The sequence below is a fragment of the Trematomus bernacchii genome, unplaced genomic scaffold (assembly GCF_902827165.1).
Source record: "Trematomus bernacchii unplaced genomic scaffold, fTreBer1.1, whole genome shotgun sequence".
Taxonomy (NCBI): domain Eukaryota; kingdom Metazoa; phylum Chordata; class Actinopteri; order Perciformes; family Nototheniidae; genus Trematomus; species Trematomus bernacchii.
The window spans coordinates 1,854,123-1,872,733 of record NW_022987966.1 but is presented as its reverse complement, the minus strand read 5'-3'; the positions used below and the strand labels follow the sequence as shown (position 1 = coordinate 1,872,733).

The window sequence follows — 18,611 nt, the reverse complement described above, 5'->3', positions numbered from 1 at the left end:
TACTACTTTTAAATCCAGGCTGAAGGCTTTTCTTTTTGTCGCTGCTTTTAATTGAACTATTCACATCTTACACTTCATTGTAACTTTTATTCATGTCTTTTTTAATGTTTATTTTCTTTGCTTGATAATGACCGTTTTTAAATGCCATTTTACAATGTGTTTCCGCTGCACTATTTCTTAATGCTCTTAATGTCTTTCATTTTTGTAAAGCACTTTAAATTGCCTTGTGTTGAAAGGTGCTATAAACTAGCCTTGCCTTTGTTGTTCATGTTCTGAACTGTGCTGCTGCCTATCTTGGCCAGGGCTCTCATGCAAAAGAGATTTCTCAAATCTAAATGAGACTTCTCCTGGTAAAATAAAAATAAAGAAATTATGAAATTGTTGGACGAACCCCCCGATGTCTACATGTATTTTGATGGTTTTAAATATTGGAGAGATTATCATGCATGTCTTTGCACTGCCTATCTCTAAAAATGTACAACAACTGTCCAACCTTCCCTCTATGTGACCCATTTATCTGCATTGCCCTACTGGGGGGTGCACACAGGGGCCCGGTCCTCCAGGACTCCTAATGGACCTCATTCATCAGCGGGGCCACGCGACAGGCCGCTGCTCCACTCTAACCTACAGGGTAGCAGAGTTCCCGTTAGCCGGTAATTACCGGACAATGACCGGTAAAATATGCTGAAGTCCGGCAAATCTAAATCTCTCCGGTCAAAATGTCCGGTCAAAATAATTTTCCCTTAGCGCAATACCGCATCAGTTGCGCCACTTATGTGACAGACAAGAATAGTATGTGACAGACAAAAGAGTATGTGACAGACAAGAATAGTCTATTCTAATGTCTAACACTTAATGTGGAGAAAGAGATGTCCTGTATGGGTTGATTGTGCGTTGATCTGTTGGTAATGCCTCGGGGTTCCGGTGGGCATGTAAACAAATGCATAATGCTGCGCTATACTTTGTGGCCTCATCCGGTTGCATAGCGACGCTTATTGTTTAGGTGTCTTTTAACAAGCAGGTAGTCATATCATTAGCTAGAACTAGCTAGATCTGATCGATATGGACATAAATGCGAGTAAAGTCTAATCTGACAGGAGAGAGAGATCGGCTGCTGCTGACGAGTCGACACGCAGCTCTGCATGATCCCCTGCAGCGGCGAGCAGAGCAAAACACACTTCAGGTTAGAAAATCACACGTAGCTATTTTAATTACCTCTCAAACTACCTAAACTAGTTATAGATATGTTTAGTTTTACTGTCGGGTCACTCATTACTGGATCCGCGAGCTGCATGATACTGACGGGCTGTCAGGAGAAGGAGAGAGCGCTCCGTTTATTATTCCCGCGTTTTTGTAAATTACTGTACACTTTTGAATAATGTAGTTAATCTACTATAATTAGTTTGTTTAATGTCGAATCATATCAATTTGTTTTAAAGCTCAATAAATAACAAAGAAGACCTTTAACCGGCACTTATCTAATTTTGTCCGGAAGATTTCAACTTTAACGGACATGTTGACCGGCAAAAAAATATTCTAACGGGAACTCTGGGGTACAGAGAGCTGGAACAAGAGGAAACTGGGCGACACACTCACCCTGATGCCCAGCTCGATGTTCTCTCCTCCGTAGATGTCCATGCCGGAGTCGAGTAGGCCCAGCTCGCCAAAGTAGTTGCGATTGGCCACGAAGGAGCAGCCAATCATGGCAGGAGTCCTGCCATGAGGAAAACAAGTGAACATTAACACCTCATTTATGAGATGTGGTTTTGTGAATGTAATTCTGAACCTTTGTCTGCATTCTTTCTTTTTGAATGTAGTTTTGCATGATGTTTGAACAGTTTGCACGCATGTTTAAATGTGTGAATCTGCATGTTTCTCTGCATGTGTGAATGGGAGTTACTTTTTTACTATATTTGTTTAGACATAACCAAGTTAGAAGGCAAGAAAACCAATAAAGTTCATGATCATCAAGGACACCTTTTTAAAAGAAAATCAACTTTAAAAAAGCTAAAACATTGTGTGATATGAACATTGTCATGATTTCCACAAACAAAAGCCTTTATACCTATTTAAAGATTATAGAAATACTTCCATAGATAGGAAAAAGAAAAAACATAAAAGAACATTTGAGGCTGACGACAAACAAAGATCTATTAACAGTTCAAGTTATTCTGAATCCAACACTGAACAAATACCTGGGTGAAATATGAGATTATAAAAATACTATTCGCAGTTTAAAGGACAATTTCCCCTTTTATTTCCTTGACTTATCCCAAGGGAATGATAGGATGATAATGTCCAGACACATGAACTGCATACAATCATCAGATTCTTCCAAACACTGGATCTTTGTTATGATAATCATAATGAATTAGTTTGTGGTTATAATTCTGGGGGAAAAACATGGATCACTGCATAGACGGAACTGCACACACTAATATAAACTCTGTCTAACTCAAATGAAAGAATTTAAGAGAAAAAAGAAAATCATCAAGAGTAAATCAAAAGATTTCTCTCCGGTTTGTTTGTGAAGGCTTTATCCACTTTATGTTGACATGAATGTGTTCTGCCTACCTGATGGGAGCCGATGTGTCCCCCTCGTCCCACCACTGTTTGGGGGGGTTGATGTACATGCACCACAGCTCCCAGTTGTAGCCGTGGCCCGAGTTCTCATAGCGCTCCAACTCGAACGTGTCGTGCTTGATGTTGTCGATGGACGGCAGGATAATCCTTGTGTGGTCCTCTTTGATTCTGGCCAGAACCGGCTCGGCCCTGAGGACGGAGTACACACATCATACACACATCATACACACATCATACACACATCATACACACACACATCATACACACATCATACACACATCATACACACACACATCATACACACATCATACACACATCATACACACACACTAAAAGACAGACAGCGCTGAGCCTCTCCTCAGATCTCCCCTCTCTCACCCACTTCAGTTAGAAGCTCCCTCAAATTGACTTTATGAGTAATTCCATGTGATTGGGCTCAGTGCAGCTCCGGAGGGCACGTGTCTGTCTATGCCCAGTGAACTGGGTTGTGTATATACTTGAAAGTACACACTGAGCTGTAAAACAAGGAGGCCTAGAAACAACTATCAGCGCGAGGTTGCACAAATGTTGTCTAGCCTTCACGTCTGTTTAATGTGTTGAAATGATTCCTTATAATGTACTTTTATGATAAGGCTTCTGGGCAATTTCCTCTTTTATCGCTAGCTTTATGTTTTTGATTTGATGGGATATAAGTCCTACGGTCCCTTCTCTGCTTATCTTAAAACCTCTCAGGTGTGAAATTGCTTTTTGTGTGTTGGCTTCATGCTGCTCCTGCTAAACCTTGTCGTCTCCTTCGTGATTCTGTTAAAGCCGGTGTCTGTTTTATACGTTTAGTGTATGATTGTTATTGCTGTTATCCTGATGTGTAATCCAATAGGTTGTACACTATTGGGTCTGCTTCATTTTCCCTGAAAAGGAAGAAGGGGATGCCAGATTACTCACCAGGACGGGGTGAACTCCACATGTGCGTCGAAGAACCCGGTCACCTCTCCGGTGGCCACCTTCCAGCCCTCCAGCCGGGCCCGGATCAGACCCTCCCTCTTCTGGTTCCTGACAATCTTCACCAGGCCGGGGTAGCGCTTGTTGACGTATTCCTCCAGCGGAGCCTTCAGCTGCTCTGCAGTCCAGAGAGAACATCACCAGGTGAGGGTGAGACACACCGTCCTTAGGGGGACACTCTCAGGGGAAACACGTTCATGCTCTGGAGATTTTGAGTTATTTAGCTTCCAAATGTCCTCTTTTAGACAAGTCAAAGAACTCAAATAAATAAATATTTCCTTTTTTTGTATTACCTTTTTTTTTTTTTTTATGTGCAACATATTTTTATTTCCCCATCGGCTGTTAGTGTCTTACAAACTGTTTAGAATTTTACAGTACATGAATGCCGTTTAAAAAGATGTTTATTTTTATCTTCATAGATCTTCACTTACACCAACCTCACCAGTTTTATTTATTTTTACTTATGGGATGACTGATTTAAATCACAAAGACCTGGCTTTATCTATTGTTCAGGTATTTGGTTTGAAAATAATTGCCTTAATGTCACTGAGGGAATTACATGGTAAAATCTATTAGTCAATAACAAGGGATGTCTCCCCTTAGGTCTTACTGTATATCAGATTTGTCATGAACAGCAGAATGAAGCTCTTACGGGCCGTCTCCACGGCAGCGTTAAAAAAATCTTGGAGGTGGGCGTATCTGAAGCTTGAGGATTTTTTGCGAGCAACCAATCACATGAATCTCCCGCCCGCGACATACGAAGCAAAAAAGCCCGAAGTAAACTGGATATAAACTCCCCAAAACAGGCGAAAACCTACCACTGTCTCTGCCACCTCCCTCCATGCCTGGCTCCTCCGGTTTATATCCCGGTAGGTCTGGTCATAAAGCACCGGGTGATTGATTCGCTACCGCTAATTTCTCCTCCATTTTTTGGAATATGAGGAAATGACCTGCGGTATTTCTCTCCCAGCATACACGCCGTTTGATTGGCTAGAGCTTGAACTGTCAGATTTGCGTACACGGGATTTGATTGGCTGACGCTTCCACCTCAGCCTCAAAAGTTGAACATTGTTCAACTTTGGATCTTGAAAATCCTGAGAATCTCCGCTCGCCTGCCCACAATGCATTTCGGCGAAAGCGAAAAAAAGTGACGTCACCCCATTCAAAGTGAATGGGCAGAAGCGTTTCAAGATTTTTTAACGCTGCCGTGGAGACGGCCCGTTATACTTCCAGTTTTCATCATCCTAACCTCTGACCTTTATGACAATGTAGCAAATTCTAAATTACAGCTCATACCATATGAATATAACAACTTGCTCAAGTGGGCAATGTCATTTGTTTCCACGATAAAAAAACTGAATTGCAGCCTAGTTTTCCCCCCTGGAAATCATTTGACATAGTTATTGTTTATTCCAACAGTCAGTAGCATGTAATTACAGCTCCCTCTCAACCCTTGTCCTAAAAACAACTACAGCCATGTAGGATGATAAATAATATGCAGATGTAGTCTGATATCATTGCAAAAAGTGTACGTCGGAGCCACCGCCACAGATGCCATAACACCTTGATCACAATTATTAAAAAAGCCAACATTGTAGAAGGACACACACAGAAACATCTACAGTGGCTGACAGGGCCCAAACACTTCCAATAGGAGAAACGCACTGCAGCTCCAGAAATGTTTCATATATAAAAGCACAAATGGGCCAAAACATATGCCAAAGAAGAAACATCTTCATCATCTTAACACATGGGCAGCGTTTAAAAACATTCACCAACCTGAAAAAAAATATGCAGCGTCTTCTAACAGTGCTGCAAAGTTTTAGTGAGAGAACAAACCGCTGCCAACACAAAACACTGCAAATAATAAACGCTGCAAGAAGCTCAAAACAACGGTAACCAGGGGACATTAAAAGGTGACACACACAACTGGGACAGGCGCACTTGCTGATGATAAAGTTCATAATCTGTCACTGTCGGTTTCATAACAGTAAGTGTTTTGTCAGTATATTTGAAATGACTAGGTTGGCCACCTTAGCTAGCCTACAGCTGATCTGCAATTATACCGCGAGGAGTCATGCGATCACATTGTTAAAATAATATAACACTATTTTTAGTTAACACTGCGCATGTTTGGTCAAGTTGGTGAAGATGATTCTTGTCTTTTGGCCCATTTGTGTTTTTAAATTTGCATTGTTTTTGAAACTGCAGCGCGTTTCTCCTAATGGAAGTGTTTTAGGTCGCTGTCACGCGCTATCCCCTGAGCCACCGTGCAAATCACTCAAAATTACTTGAATCCAGCAATCCGGAAAAACAAAACAGCTTCAGTCTCCTGAGACCCTACTCTCGTGACAAAAAGACAGTGCAGGCATAGGGGTTCTTCCAATTGAAAAACATTATTTTGAAAATAGTTATTCTTGCCTAAAAAAAACTGAACATCTGTACATCCACACCAATCAAAACACCATTTCAGGAACTTCTGTGAGACTGGGTTGCATCCTGAAGCTCAACACAGACATACAACCCAACTAAAAAGGTCCACTACAAACACTCAGTGATGAGTCTTCAAAAAGGGAAAGACACAAATGAAACAGAAAGATGACATGAATCTGCTCTGCTCCCTGTTTGAGCTTCAACAGACTCCAAATAAATCCAAACAGAGTCTGTGGCTTCCTGCGAGCTGAAGCCTGCTCTACCTTTGATCTCTCCATCAACACACTCCTTCTTCCTCTGCTCCACCGACACACACTTAAAAATTCCCTTACACAAAAAACACATTTCTCATTCTCTTTGTGGTTCCCATCTCTTTCTGTCTGCCTCTTTTTATTTATTTCACACTAAGGTGCTTGCCACACGAGGACGATAACGGTCGTATCTGCTACAGTTCTCTATCAGATAGACGGTTCGGCCACACCGAAACGCAGAAAACGATAACGATAACGGGTCCCTAGGTGGGTAGATCTGCAAACGAAACGCTCTGGGGGGGCAAACGGCTCCGTGTTTACGCCTATACGATCATGTCCTGATAACGATGACGCAATAGCCCCGCCTCTCCCCACCTCTCCTGCTCAGAGATCAGCTGCTGGGCTGTCAGAAGAGGGGGAGGAAAAGAGAGGCTCCGTTTTTTATTCTTATATTATTATATAGAGTCGTTATTCATTTGTTTTAAAGCTCAATAAATAACAAAGAAGACCTTTGACCGGCACTTTTCTAATTTTGTCCGGGAGATTTAAACTTTAACGGACATGTTGACCGGCGAAAAACAAAAAATCTAACTGAAACTCTGCCGCACGGTCCCCTCGTCCCTTGGAAGAGGCGGAGAGGTGGGTGTTTTTCATCTGCTGGTGGCAAACCGGAGAGATTTACAGCAGGAGCACACACTTGCCTCGGGGAGGGAGAAAAAGAGCCAGAGCGTCCACAGCGGAGAATAAACAGAAGGGCAACCATGGCAACCATGCGCGGGAAGTCTTCTTTGCTGCTTTTGTGGCAGAAAAGCCGAAGACAGGGAAAAACAAGAAACTACTTAACAAAAACAAAACCGGGGAGCACGACAAGAACAAACATACAGACGGGAACAGGCAGGTGACATGGACAAGCATAGACGAGCATAGACGAGGCAGGTATCATAGACATTACGAGACGACGACCAGACATGGAGTGCATTTTATTATAAAGTTGTGTATATTTACAGATTGTTGCAAAAACTAAGAAGCTTATAAAAATCAGGTTTAAAACTAAAAGAGCTTTACAAAAAAGTAACACAATTAACCTGTTACGCACCGCCCCCCCGGTACCGGGCGGATAAACGCGTCATTTGCAGGAAACAACGTCTAAGGAATCTTAATATTTAATAAACTATGAATGTTTTATATCCATGTAACGGGAAGAAACTCAGCTAACTGATCTTTTTAATTTTTTTTTCAAAAAAAAAAACACAATGCTAACACTCAGCCTCTGAATTAGCCACGAGCGAAAAATGTAACCTATAACTGCACCTAAACTCACTCATAACTCCCTTATTACTAATCCTAGATGCACAGCCAACCCCTCGATTAGCATCTCCTGGAGACACAGAATCGTTTGGTGCCCACCTCAACACTCAGTGATAAACATTTGCGACGCTATAAACGAAAGCGTATATCAGAACATGTGGAGCTAGGTAGCTAGAAACGCTAACATGGCTTACCTTGGTCAAAACTGGTCTTCAATGGCATTAAAACGATAAAAAAACGATGCTGCAGTTAATCCATAGGTTAATCCAATGTGTCTGTGTCCTCTTTCAAATGATTTCTGATAATCCATAAGCAATAAAACTGCTTTTTCGTTTCCAAATGTCAGAGCGAGAGATCGGTCCACTCTGCTGCGAAATTACATGCGCGAAGCCCCCACCGTTTGTTTTCAAAACGAGTGTGTGTGGGGGCCTCCCCCTTCGATTCTATTGGCTCTAACGGTCAGAAAGAGGTGTCAACCATCCAAATCGAGCAAGGGGGGCCAGAGATATGGGAAAAAAAACATTTTCACCCAAATCCTCTCAGAGGTGGAGTGGTTTTGGCTAAACCTCTCTAAAAAGGTCAAATGTCACTTGTTTTGCATCAATCTTGATACAGGGTACTTATTATATGTTGTACTTTGGATTCCTAAAGCTTTTAGTCTTTTTGGACGGACACTATAATTTACAGTTTTTTACTATGTAAAATCTGAATTTTCTTTAAAATAAAAAACATCTATATTGATTCTGACACTTCTACATCCAACTCACAGATGTAACCTTGCTTTGATAAAAGAAATTATTCATATAACCCTTTTAGAAGTTAAGTTGTAGTCATTTGTTTTGGGCATGTCATTTTCGAGCCTGAAACATGAAAAACAGGCTTGGTGCTTAACAGGTTAAAGATGTTTGGAGTTTTATTTGAGTTATTCATTTTAATTTTTTGTCCAAGAGATGCTGATTTGAAACCGTTGTTACATACAGTTACGGCATTTCCTGTTTCTGCCGGAGAGAGGGGAGTTTGTCCCAAAGCTTGCCGCTGTATTTACTCCCTCCATCTGACAGGAGGGAGCCTCATTGAGCTGCGAGTGTCACTCCACGGAGTTCACTCCGTCACGGAGGGGGAGTGTGTAGGGGTAGGGTGTGGTTTGGGATTGGGCCTAAATACACAGAAGGGTAATCACAGGACAAGACACAGCTGGGCAGGGGAGGCAGAAACACAAGGGCAACAGGTGAACACAATTAGACACACCAGGGAAACTAAAGACAGGAAGGCAAACACAGGAAGTAGGACCAGACAAGACACAAGGAGGAACACATTTCAAAAATAAAAGGTGGAAAATGAAAACATAAATCCAAAACCATGACATGACATGTGTGTGTCTCTCCCCTCTGACGGAGTGCTGGCTCTCAGCCAGGCAGCATTTCAAGTGGAGGAGAGGAGTGGTGGTGTGGGGTTCAACATCAAACACACTCTTTTTATTATTCTGGACAGACCCCATCGTAAGGACTAAACCAACAATAAATCGATGCTACAAGTAGCCTGTGTTCTTATTCCTTTAAGTCACACACCTCCATTGTTGACCAAAACCTATTCAAACCAATCAATGAGCCCCATGGATATATAAAGAGAACTGGAATCAACATTGGCCAGATGTATTCCTATAAAAGTTTCTCAGTGGTGCATGAAGGCCTGACTCAAGTTGATAATACCTGGATCATCTGGGGACTTTGAAATTAAAATTTCGAAAGCCCTGCCTTTTATCCCTTTTAACATTGTGCAATTCAATGTTATACATTCTGAAAAACCACTATATTGTAATAGACATGTTACATATTAGTATAATGTGCACATTTGTACTTTTAATATTATATTTATTCTACCATTTATTGGACATTTTGATTTGACTTCTGATGTTTATATAAATATCTTTGTTGTCAATTTCCAATGGGAAAAAGTATTTCTGGGCCCAATGACTGACAGGAAACTGTAGAACTACCGTTGGGCCACTACGAAATGTTCTTCAACCCCCTGCTCACGGCTTGGCCCCACCGCAATGACTGTCATAATCACAATGGTACTGAGACATCCCACATACTGTGTACCAGTGTTGTAGTCAAGTCACCAATTCACGAGTCCAAGTCACTCTCGAGTCACCACTCTTCGAGTCCGAGTCCAAGTCCAAGTCACCAAGGGAGAGTCGTAGTCGAGTCCGAGTCCAAGTCCGAGTCACCCAAGGAATGTCCGAGTCGAGTCCGAGTCCGAGTCATCATTACCTGTGTTCGAGTCTGAGTCCAAGTCCGAGTCACCCAAGGAGTGTCCAAGTCGAGTCCGAGTCCGAGTCATCATTACCTGTGTTCGAGTCCGAGTCCAAGTCCGAGTCACCTAAGAAGAGTCCAAGTCAAGTCCGAGTCACAAGTCTTCATGTATTAATCTTTGTGGATATATGTGTTGAAATGTAGCTGCTCCTCCACATTGCTTTTATCCTGTCATGTTATACTAATCTGTCTATTGAACTGCTGTGAAGCCAGTTTGGCTACAATTCTTGTAATAGGTGCTATACAAATATAAAGCTTATTACTAATATTAATATTATTATTATTATATATAAATAAACTATGTTTAAAATGAGTTACCTTTTAGAGAAGTGATTATATTTGTATGCCAATATTTTCCTATGGTAAAGTTTTCGTTTTGCACTTTTATTTTGATAGTAATAAGATCGGGACTCTTATTTTGAAGGAACTTTTACCGGTTAAATCGGTTTACTGATAAAGATTTAGCCCCAGAAAGCACATGGCTACTTAGCATGCAAAATGACGTCATTCTGCATGTTAAGTAGCCATGTGCTTTCGTGTTATCGGCTGAATCTTTATGTATTGATTAGATCACGTTACTCTGATGATAGTGTTCAAGACAGCCTATATGTCTGAACTCGATGTTTAGAGTAATGTGTTACGGAGCCTTCTCTTCAATATTGTTTCCACATAACGAGCATTTTGCGCTGCTCTTTTCCAATGTGGAAGCAGAATGTGTGAAAGCATACAGCACGATGCGGGGTGTGTCTCTAGACATCTTTAGACTGGAATAGCGGGGCCCAGTACGTGAACTCGCCTCGCAGCCGGTGCACACGCCAGGATAGATCAGACTCCATAGAAAACTTGCTCGAGTCCGAGTCCGAGTCCAAGTCGGAGCGTCAATGTACAAGTCGAGTCCGAGTCATCATGGGCGGAAAAATTCACGAGTCCGAGTCCGAGTCCAAGTCAGCGTACGCGATAATTCACGAGTCCGAGTCCGAGTCCAAGTCATCGTGCGCAAGAATTCACGAGTCCAAGTCTGAGTCGCGTCAATCAGTGCGCGAGTCCGAGTCGAGTCACGAGTCCCGAAAATCGGCACTCGAGTCCGAGTCCAGGACTCGAGTACTCCATCTCTGCTGTGTACCATCCAGATCCTACTGAAAATGGTTATTTAAGCACCAAATGTTTAAAGAAAAATGTGTTTAATTACAACATGTTTTTAGGCTGCTCTTACTATAGTAACCGTTGTGTTTCTAAAACAAAAGTTTGGGCACAGCACTGGTTGGCAAAAGCATAATGTTTATACTGTAACAGTCATCATGGAAAGCTTTCATGCTTTACAGATTGATTACAAAATAACTAATCAACCAACCCTCTGTATTTAGGTTTCTGGATTTAACTCATGCTAAAAAAGGGACTAAAGCGCAACATTACATACACTACTAGACAGCTTTCTGACGACGTTAGCTAACTAAAGGTGGTTTGAAACCAACTTAAATTAATACACAGTGAATCATTTTCCACCCGCTCAGCCAACGCAGGAACCCCCCCCAGTCTTGGCATTTTTTTGTTGGTGTTAGAAGCAGTCTGTTCTTAATCTACGTTGCTAGATCACCAGTATCCCAAGTTGAAATAAACCTGACTCACAGCTGAGACTAGTCCCCAATTTTCCCCAAAACAACAGTTCACATTTCTTTCAGGTAATGGTTTATCCTTTTTAAATACAAAATAAAACCATATATAAAAACTAAAGGGCTTGGGTGTGAGTGGAGGAGGCAGCATATGGAAAATAGTCCTGAGTGACAGATTAAGTTAGACATTGTTGGTTTTCTGGAGAGATTTGTTGACAAAAAGAGGAATATAATAAAGTCTAATCCTTTAAAGCTTCCCCAATCTTATCTCTCTTCACATTTCCTTGTTATTTGTTCCGTCTGATCCCCTTCCTGATATCCCACCTCCTTACACTCCCTCCCCTCCTTTCTGTCTGTCCTCATTCATCTTAAAGCCTCTCTTACCCCTTTCACACCAACGCAACTCCGGTTCAAGCTCCGTGCTAGAGCTTTTCAGGTTCAGAACCGGTACTTCGGTTTAGCTCCGGCTCTTTTCACACCGCTCAGAGCCCGACTGGTGCTGCCGCTGCTGCGTCATGACGTCACAGTTTACGTCGCTGATTTTCTCCCCAACGGAGCTCACCTCACAACAACAACGGGCCGGGGACTGCGTTGCTTTTAATCATACGAAGCCAGATTAAATTAAATAACGACTTCTCCAACCTTATACTTTTCTCCAGAGTGCCGTGGTTCATTGTTTATTAATGTGTTTCAGCGGCATTTACCGACCGCTGCAGTGCTGCTGCTCTTCCACGAGTGTATTCTCCCGTTAGCTCCGGGTTAGCTCACACGGCTCTAAAGTATTCACTGTCTGACTGTCACACAAGCAGCTGATACATATCCCCAGTTCCCTTTAAGTGAATGTGTGTCAGTCTGAATTGACGCTGTTTGGCATCACAACGCTGTTATGAAAGTTTCTCTGGTATAACATGGGTGATGTTAGCATAGCAACCGAAGCTAAACTGACTACTTGCTAAGCCGTTTTCTCCAGGCACTTTTTACCGACGTATTTTTCATTATGATTCTACTTGTGATAGTCGGACATGACAACCTGTGCAGCCCATGTATTGATTCCATCCGATAGCTGCTATAATAACAAACAAAACGTCTGCCTGCTCTCCACAATGATCAATAACAGCGAACGGATGGTCAAAGTAAGGTACAAATAAACAGAATCACACGAAGCCTGGTTAGTGTTGCCTGACTTTATAAAGTGTGTTTTTTTTTAACAAGTGTGTGGTTGCGTTCTAGTCACTTTGCTCAGCACTACTGCTTGTTACAACTTTTATTTGCCGTACTCGCCTTAACTGTTAGCTCAGGTTAATCTCGCCCCCCTCCGACGTAAGCGTGACGTATGCGGTTCTTGCTTCTACACGGACAACTTTTTGGTGCTCGAAACGAACCGGATTCCGGAGCTTAGAGGCTGCTCCGCTGCGGTGTGAACAGGAAAACCCGGTGCTTTTCAAGCACCAGCACCAAACCGGCCCCGAAACACCGTTGGTGTGAATGGGGTATCTGTCTCTGAACCTTTCCATGTCTTTGTCTCTTCCACTCTCCCCAATAGCCTGCTTTGCTCTTTCAGCCTCTCCTCCCATTCTCTGATGCCTCTTCATCTCATTTTCTCTCTTCTTCCTTTTCCCTTTGCCCATTTTCACACTTTCACTCCTTGACCTTTTCCATCTTTTAGTTTCATCCGTTTTTCCCTAATTTAGTGGGAATGCTGATACAGCATTCCAACTATATGTTATGCTACGGACAAAACATTTATTATTATTCCATCCAATTATTTTGTCCGTCTTCTCCTCCCACATTCAACATCGCAGAAACTCCGTTCAAACATCAAAACGTTCAGCTCGGTCGGGAATCGACTGCTATTACTTTTATCATTCATAACTTTCATAATTCCAGAGATACATCCCATAATACATCACATTTTTAACATTGAAGTCAATGGAGATATTCTTCAGACTTCAACAAATCTTCATGCGACTTCAACTGCTAACTGTGCATTCATACTTTCACTCAGAAACCTCATTCCGACTTTAAAATGTTACACGTCTTTCTGACATTATTCGTGTAACACAACTTTTAAATCTGATTCTTACTTTTAGAGATATGAAACATTGTTCAGACCTTGTTAAAGAGGTTTTCTTCAGATTTTAACATTAACTAGAGTGCGTGATGTCACAGCTAGAGGGTAAGAAATCTTGAAATGTGCCTTCATATTTTTTTTTAAAACTGCCATAATTCCCAAACCCTACATTCTTGAGACATAATTTGTCATGACAAACGTAGGAAAACATCTCGTAGCTTGAAAAATGACAAATAATTAAGCAAAAATAATAAAACAAAATGCCTCTTGAGGGCATGAAGTGACAAAAACGTTCAACATGTCTCCATTAAAGCCCATTGTAATTTCAGGCAGATATTTCCTCACAGCAGCAGCCGCACACCTTTAGTTAAACTGCCAAAAAGGCCACATTATTAACCCGAAAGTACACAAAAATTACACTTCAGATACTCAACTTCCTTGACATGCTTCACGTTTTGAAATTTCACAAATATCTGTTATCGTTCTTCCACAAAACGTTCACATGTAAGAGGTGTATCTGTCATTCAGAACAATGCAAACCTTTGATCTCTTCATAGCTCGTTAGCTCAACTATAAACACCTGTGTAATGGAACACGATGATGTCATCACTCCAACTGTTCATTTCATACTCACACATCACATCTCTCTCTCTCTCTCTCTCTCTCTCTCTCTCTATCTCTCTCTCTCTCTCTCTCTCTCTCTCTCTCTATCTCTCTCTCTCTCTCTCTCTCTCTCTCTCTCTCTCTCTCTCTCTCTCCTCTCTCTCTCTCGCTCTCTCTCTCTCTCTCTCTCTCTCTCTCTCTCTCTCTCTCTCTCTCTGCGCATCCCTCGCCATAAAACACGGTGTCCCTTTAACTCCTATGAAAATGTTCAAAAAGTGCTCAAACTTCACATGTGTGCTAACAGTCCAGCCGTGAAGACATCTACGAGACAGTTTTGAGATTTCTTCAAATGCTGTTGCCATGGCAACACAATGCTCGCCATGAAACACGATGTCGCTGTAACTCCAATGGACACGGTCCGATCGTCCCCAAACTTCGCTTGTATATCACCGGTCCATGCCTCAACAGCTCTACGCCAAATCTGAGATCTCACCATAGGCTGTTTCCATGGAAACGCATCCCTCGCCATAAAACACGATGTTGTCGTGATACCTATGCAAATGATCCAAACACCACCAGACTTCAGATGACAGTTAATGGTCCAGCCCTCAACATGTCTATATACCATTAGTGAGTTTTCCTCAAAAGCTGTTGCCATGGCAACGCATCCCTTGCAATAAAACACGATATTGCTATAACTCCTATGAAAATTGTCAAAAAGTGCTAAAACTTCACATGTGTGCTAACAGTCCAGCCGTGAAGACATGAGATTGAGATTTCTTCAAATGCCGTTGGCATGGCGACAGATCATTCACCATCAAGTTAGTTCAAAGGTTTGCAGTTCAAATATTTTGCTGCTTTTCCAAGCCTTTTTACTCTCTTTTCTTCTCTCATCACACATTCAAGCCCCCAGTGTTCATGTATCATTTCAATCTAAATTCTTCACTTTCTTCTTACACATTACATTTCAGCATAGCAGTTTAGTGTCAGATTTTCAGCATAAAGCATTCCCACTAGCAATTTCTTCAGGAATTGCATTCTCTAGTTTTTCTTTGCTCTTCGTTTCTGTACCCCCCCTCTCCTTCTCGCTCTGCCTGGCTCTCCTTCCCTTCCCATCGTCTCTCCCCACCTCATCTCACAAAGCCAGGTTTGGCAGGCCCAGCCCAATAAATAAGACGGGGACATCTCGTCTGTGACATCCAATTGTGGTGCTCCGCCACTATCTGTCTGTCTGCCCCGCAGAAATTCGACACCATCAGTCACCTCGACAAATGCAACAATAATGCTACTTTGTTATGAACCACAGGAGCCGTGAGAGCAACCCATCCAGTATTTACCTCTTCGACATGGCCACGCCCCTTATTGGGTGAAAATATCTGCTTTCATTTGAATCGCGGTAAATACAAATTGTATTGTCTTCACGAGTCAGATAAAAAAAAAAGCATTTTCTTTATCTATAAGGAGTCCAAACATGATGTCAAGCAGACTACAGCGTCAATATCAGATGAATTAAGACCAATAGGGACCGATGTCCCATCAGGTAGCAGGCTATCACTTAAACTGGGATTTCCTTGGTTTATCAGCATTATATATTTCAATGTAGCACCTACATATACTACTTGACTTGTAACATTCCAACAGTATACCTCAACGATTGACGTTAGCCTCATTAGCACCATGATTTAGAAGTGTATCCCACAGACAGACATGTATTGTCTGGCCGGGTCCCATTTTATATGTTTTTCATCGTCTCTGTGACAGCCTGAAGCAGCAGATCTCTTTTTTCTATTTTTTTCACGTCGACCGTAAAGACAGAGTGGAATCGATCTTATTTAACTCTTGGCAAGAAAAATAAGTATTTCTCCCAAAATGGCAATCTACTCCTTTTAAGCCACCGATTAGTTTGTGTTGACGTCTTTGCGTGTTCATTTCCAAAAAAAGGCTGAGTGGTTGTGTCTGTTGTGGTAAGGGAAAGGGCCTCTTGGAAGAGACCACATGCTGTTAGTAGGGAGGCTGTGAACTGCATGGGATTATATATGCACTACAATTTAATAGATCGCAATATTTAAATGTAAAGCTCATTCCCTGAAGATCTGAATCTGTTGCTACATCTGTGGCTAGACGTCAGATATAAAGGAAAAGCAATGCTAACAAAACTTGGAAACATTTGGGGGGAGCGGGGGATGGGTTTGATTTGACTTCTAATGTTTATTAAAATATCTTTGTTTCATTTGATCTTGTATATTCTAAATGAACTGACTTTATATAAATATTTCTATTACATTTGGATTTATTTTTTATTTTATCTCTATCTGAAATGAAGCAGCTGTCACAAACCCCAATTTCCCCAAGGATAAATAAAGCATTCTGATTCTGACTCTGGTGCTGGCCATGTTTGAAACCAAAAGACATGCTGGGAGCTTTATTTCCCACTCCTGTTGTGTTGAAGTCTCCCCGTCTGCCTCTACTAGCACATACTGTATTTTCCTTACAGATTACCCTAACAGGTATAATCAGAACGATTAAAAGCCACACTGCTGGCTCTTGGGATAGAAACATTTCCACTGACCGTCATCGCTGTTGTCATCCACCAGGATGATTTCTTTGAGCAGGTGAGCCGGCGTGTGATTGACAGCTGAGTGGACTGAGCGCAGGATCACCGACAGAGCCTCGTTGATGAAGATGAAAATGAGGGAGATCTGGGGGAGATCTCTTGGGAAGTTGGCCTTTCTGCATCTGCACAAAGACACGCAAACACAGATCACCATCTGTTCAGAAAAACCTTTCCATGCCAGTGAAGCTCGGCACGCTCCACTCAGCCTCCAGGGTGAGGAAGGTTGAGCTGCAAGAGTTGGAGAAGAAACAACCTACTATACTTCCTTTGGTTCATATTTATCTGTGTAATATATATTATCTTATTTCCAGTAGTGGAATCTGTAAGTAAGGAGATCAACTCAAGTACATTTCTTAAGAACCATTTTCAGACACTTGAACCTTCATTGCAAATTTCTATTTTATGCTGCATATACCTCCACTTCGCTACATTTAGAAAGCAAATATAACTCATAGCTCATTTTTTACATCATCATTTTAAATCAAATGATATGCTGATTTGATGTGGATCAGTATTGTACCCAGTATTTAAGTAACCAATATTTGATTGGGGGGGGGGGGGAGAGAGCACAGTCGTGAACTGTCAACGGGGGGCGGGGCACATGCTCGTGAACTGTTAGCGCCATGTTATGCATGCCCACTGCACCTTGCGAGAGCGCGCACAGCGTAAAGCCAAAACTCACAGACATTTCAATGATTTGTACGGCAAAGTTAGGTTTGGAAACGGTATCATTTCCTTTTTGGCGGGCATGCATAACACCAGAGCCTCGCTGCGGGGAAACTTTGGCGCTGTTCTGAGTTTGTTCTAATCTGTCAAAATGACGGACTGCTTTCAGATTTTTCCGTCATTGTTAAAAAAAATCCGTCATAGACGGAAAATATTCAGTTAACGTGATCCCAGAGCCGGCCCGACCCATTAAGCGACATAAGTGGCCGCTTAGGGCCCCGCAGCCACTAAGGGCCCCCTAGCAAAAAAAGAAAAAAAATATTATTATTATTATTTTTATTTTTTTTATCTCAGTACACCGTTTTTTATCTCAGTACACCGTCGCCGTGATAAGTATGTTTAATTCATTTTGTTAATATGCCTAGATTGCCTACTCTCAAAGTCATGTATTATATTATTGAGTCAATCATATAATACATTAACCGTGCTTTACCTGAACCTCATCATGACACTAGAGAGGACGGCAGGATTGTAATTTCCCGTGTTAAGTGAATGCAACAGAGGCAAGGCACCAGACCAACCAGAGAGTTGAATGGAAATAAACATCTGTCTTATTGGCTGACAGGTAGGTACCTATCCTGTGAGCTGTGACAATGTTTAAAATAAACTGTCAGAGTTTTTGAAGATGGACATAAGAACATTTGTTCTTAAAAAAGACGACAATTGGACTTCCGGTGGGCAAGATGGAGTAGGCAGTGTCGAATCTAGCTCCCGTAACTTTTATTCATTTACTATTTTAAATCCCCATAGTTTTGCCTTTGGCCATCGCCAGGTGGATAATTATTCCATTCTAAACACTCTGGTGCTGGATTATGGCTTCCAAGCAGCAGAAATCGGGCAAGAAGGAGCAGTCTACCGTGCCGGCGGCAAATGGCAGTGACTTCAACATGGCGGTTTTGGCTAACCAACTGGAACAACACCGGAATGCTATCTCTGCAGACTTCAAGGCTACTTTATCTACGCTCGAAGCCAAGCTAGACTGCATTCAAACCACAGTCTCCGATCATACCCACTCAATTAATTCGCTTGAATCCAACGCTAACGAACAAGACGGACGCTTACAAAGTTTGGAATCGATGTGTGCTAAGCTAGCTGAGA

At 41.9% G+C, this 18,611-nt stretch overlaps 1 protein-coding gene across 1 annotated transcript in view; it reads right to left on the bottom strand.

Moving 5' to 3' along the window:
* Positions 1-18,611, bottom strand: part of galnt17 (polypeptide N-acetylgalactosaminyltransferase 17) — a 48,205-nt gene that overhangs the window by 11,901 nt on the left and 17,693 nt on the right. The window contains exons 3-6 of the mRNA XM_034115813.1: positions 16,743-16,909; positions 3,526-3,700; positions 2,575-2,772; positions 1,597-1,714 (exon numbers count right to left, since the gene is read on the bottom strand). Coding sequence (XP_033971704.1) covers positions 1,597-1,714; positions 2,575-2,772; positions 3,526-3,700; positions 16,743-16,909 — 658 coding nt within the window. The remainder of the gene's footprint in view (positions 1-1,596; positions 1,715-2,574; positions 2,773-3,525; positions 3,701-16,742; positions 16,910-18,611) is intronic.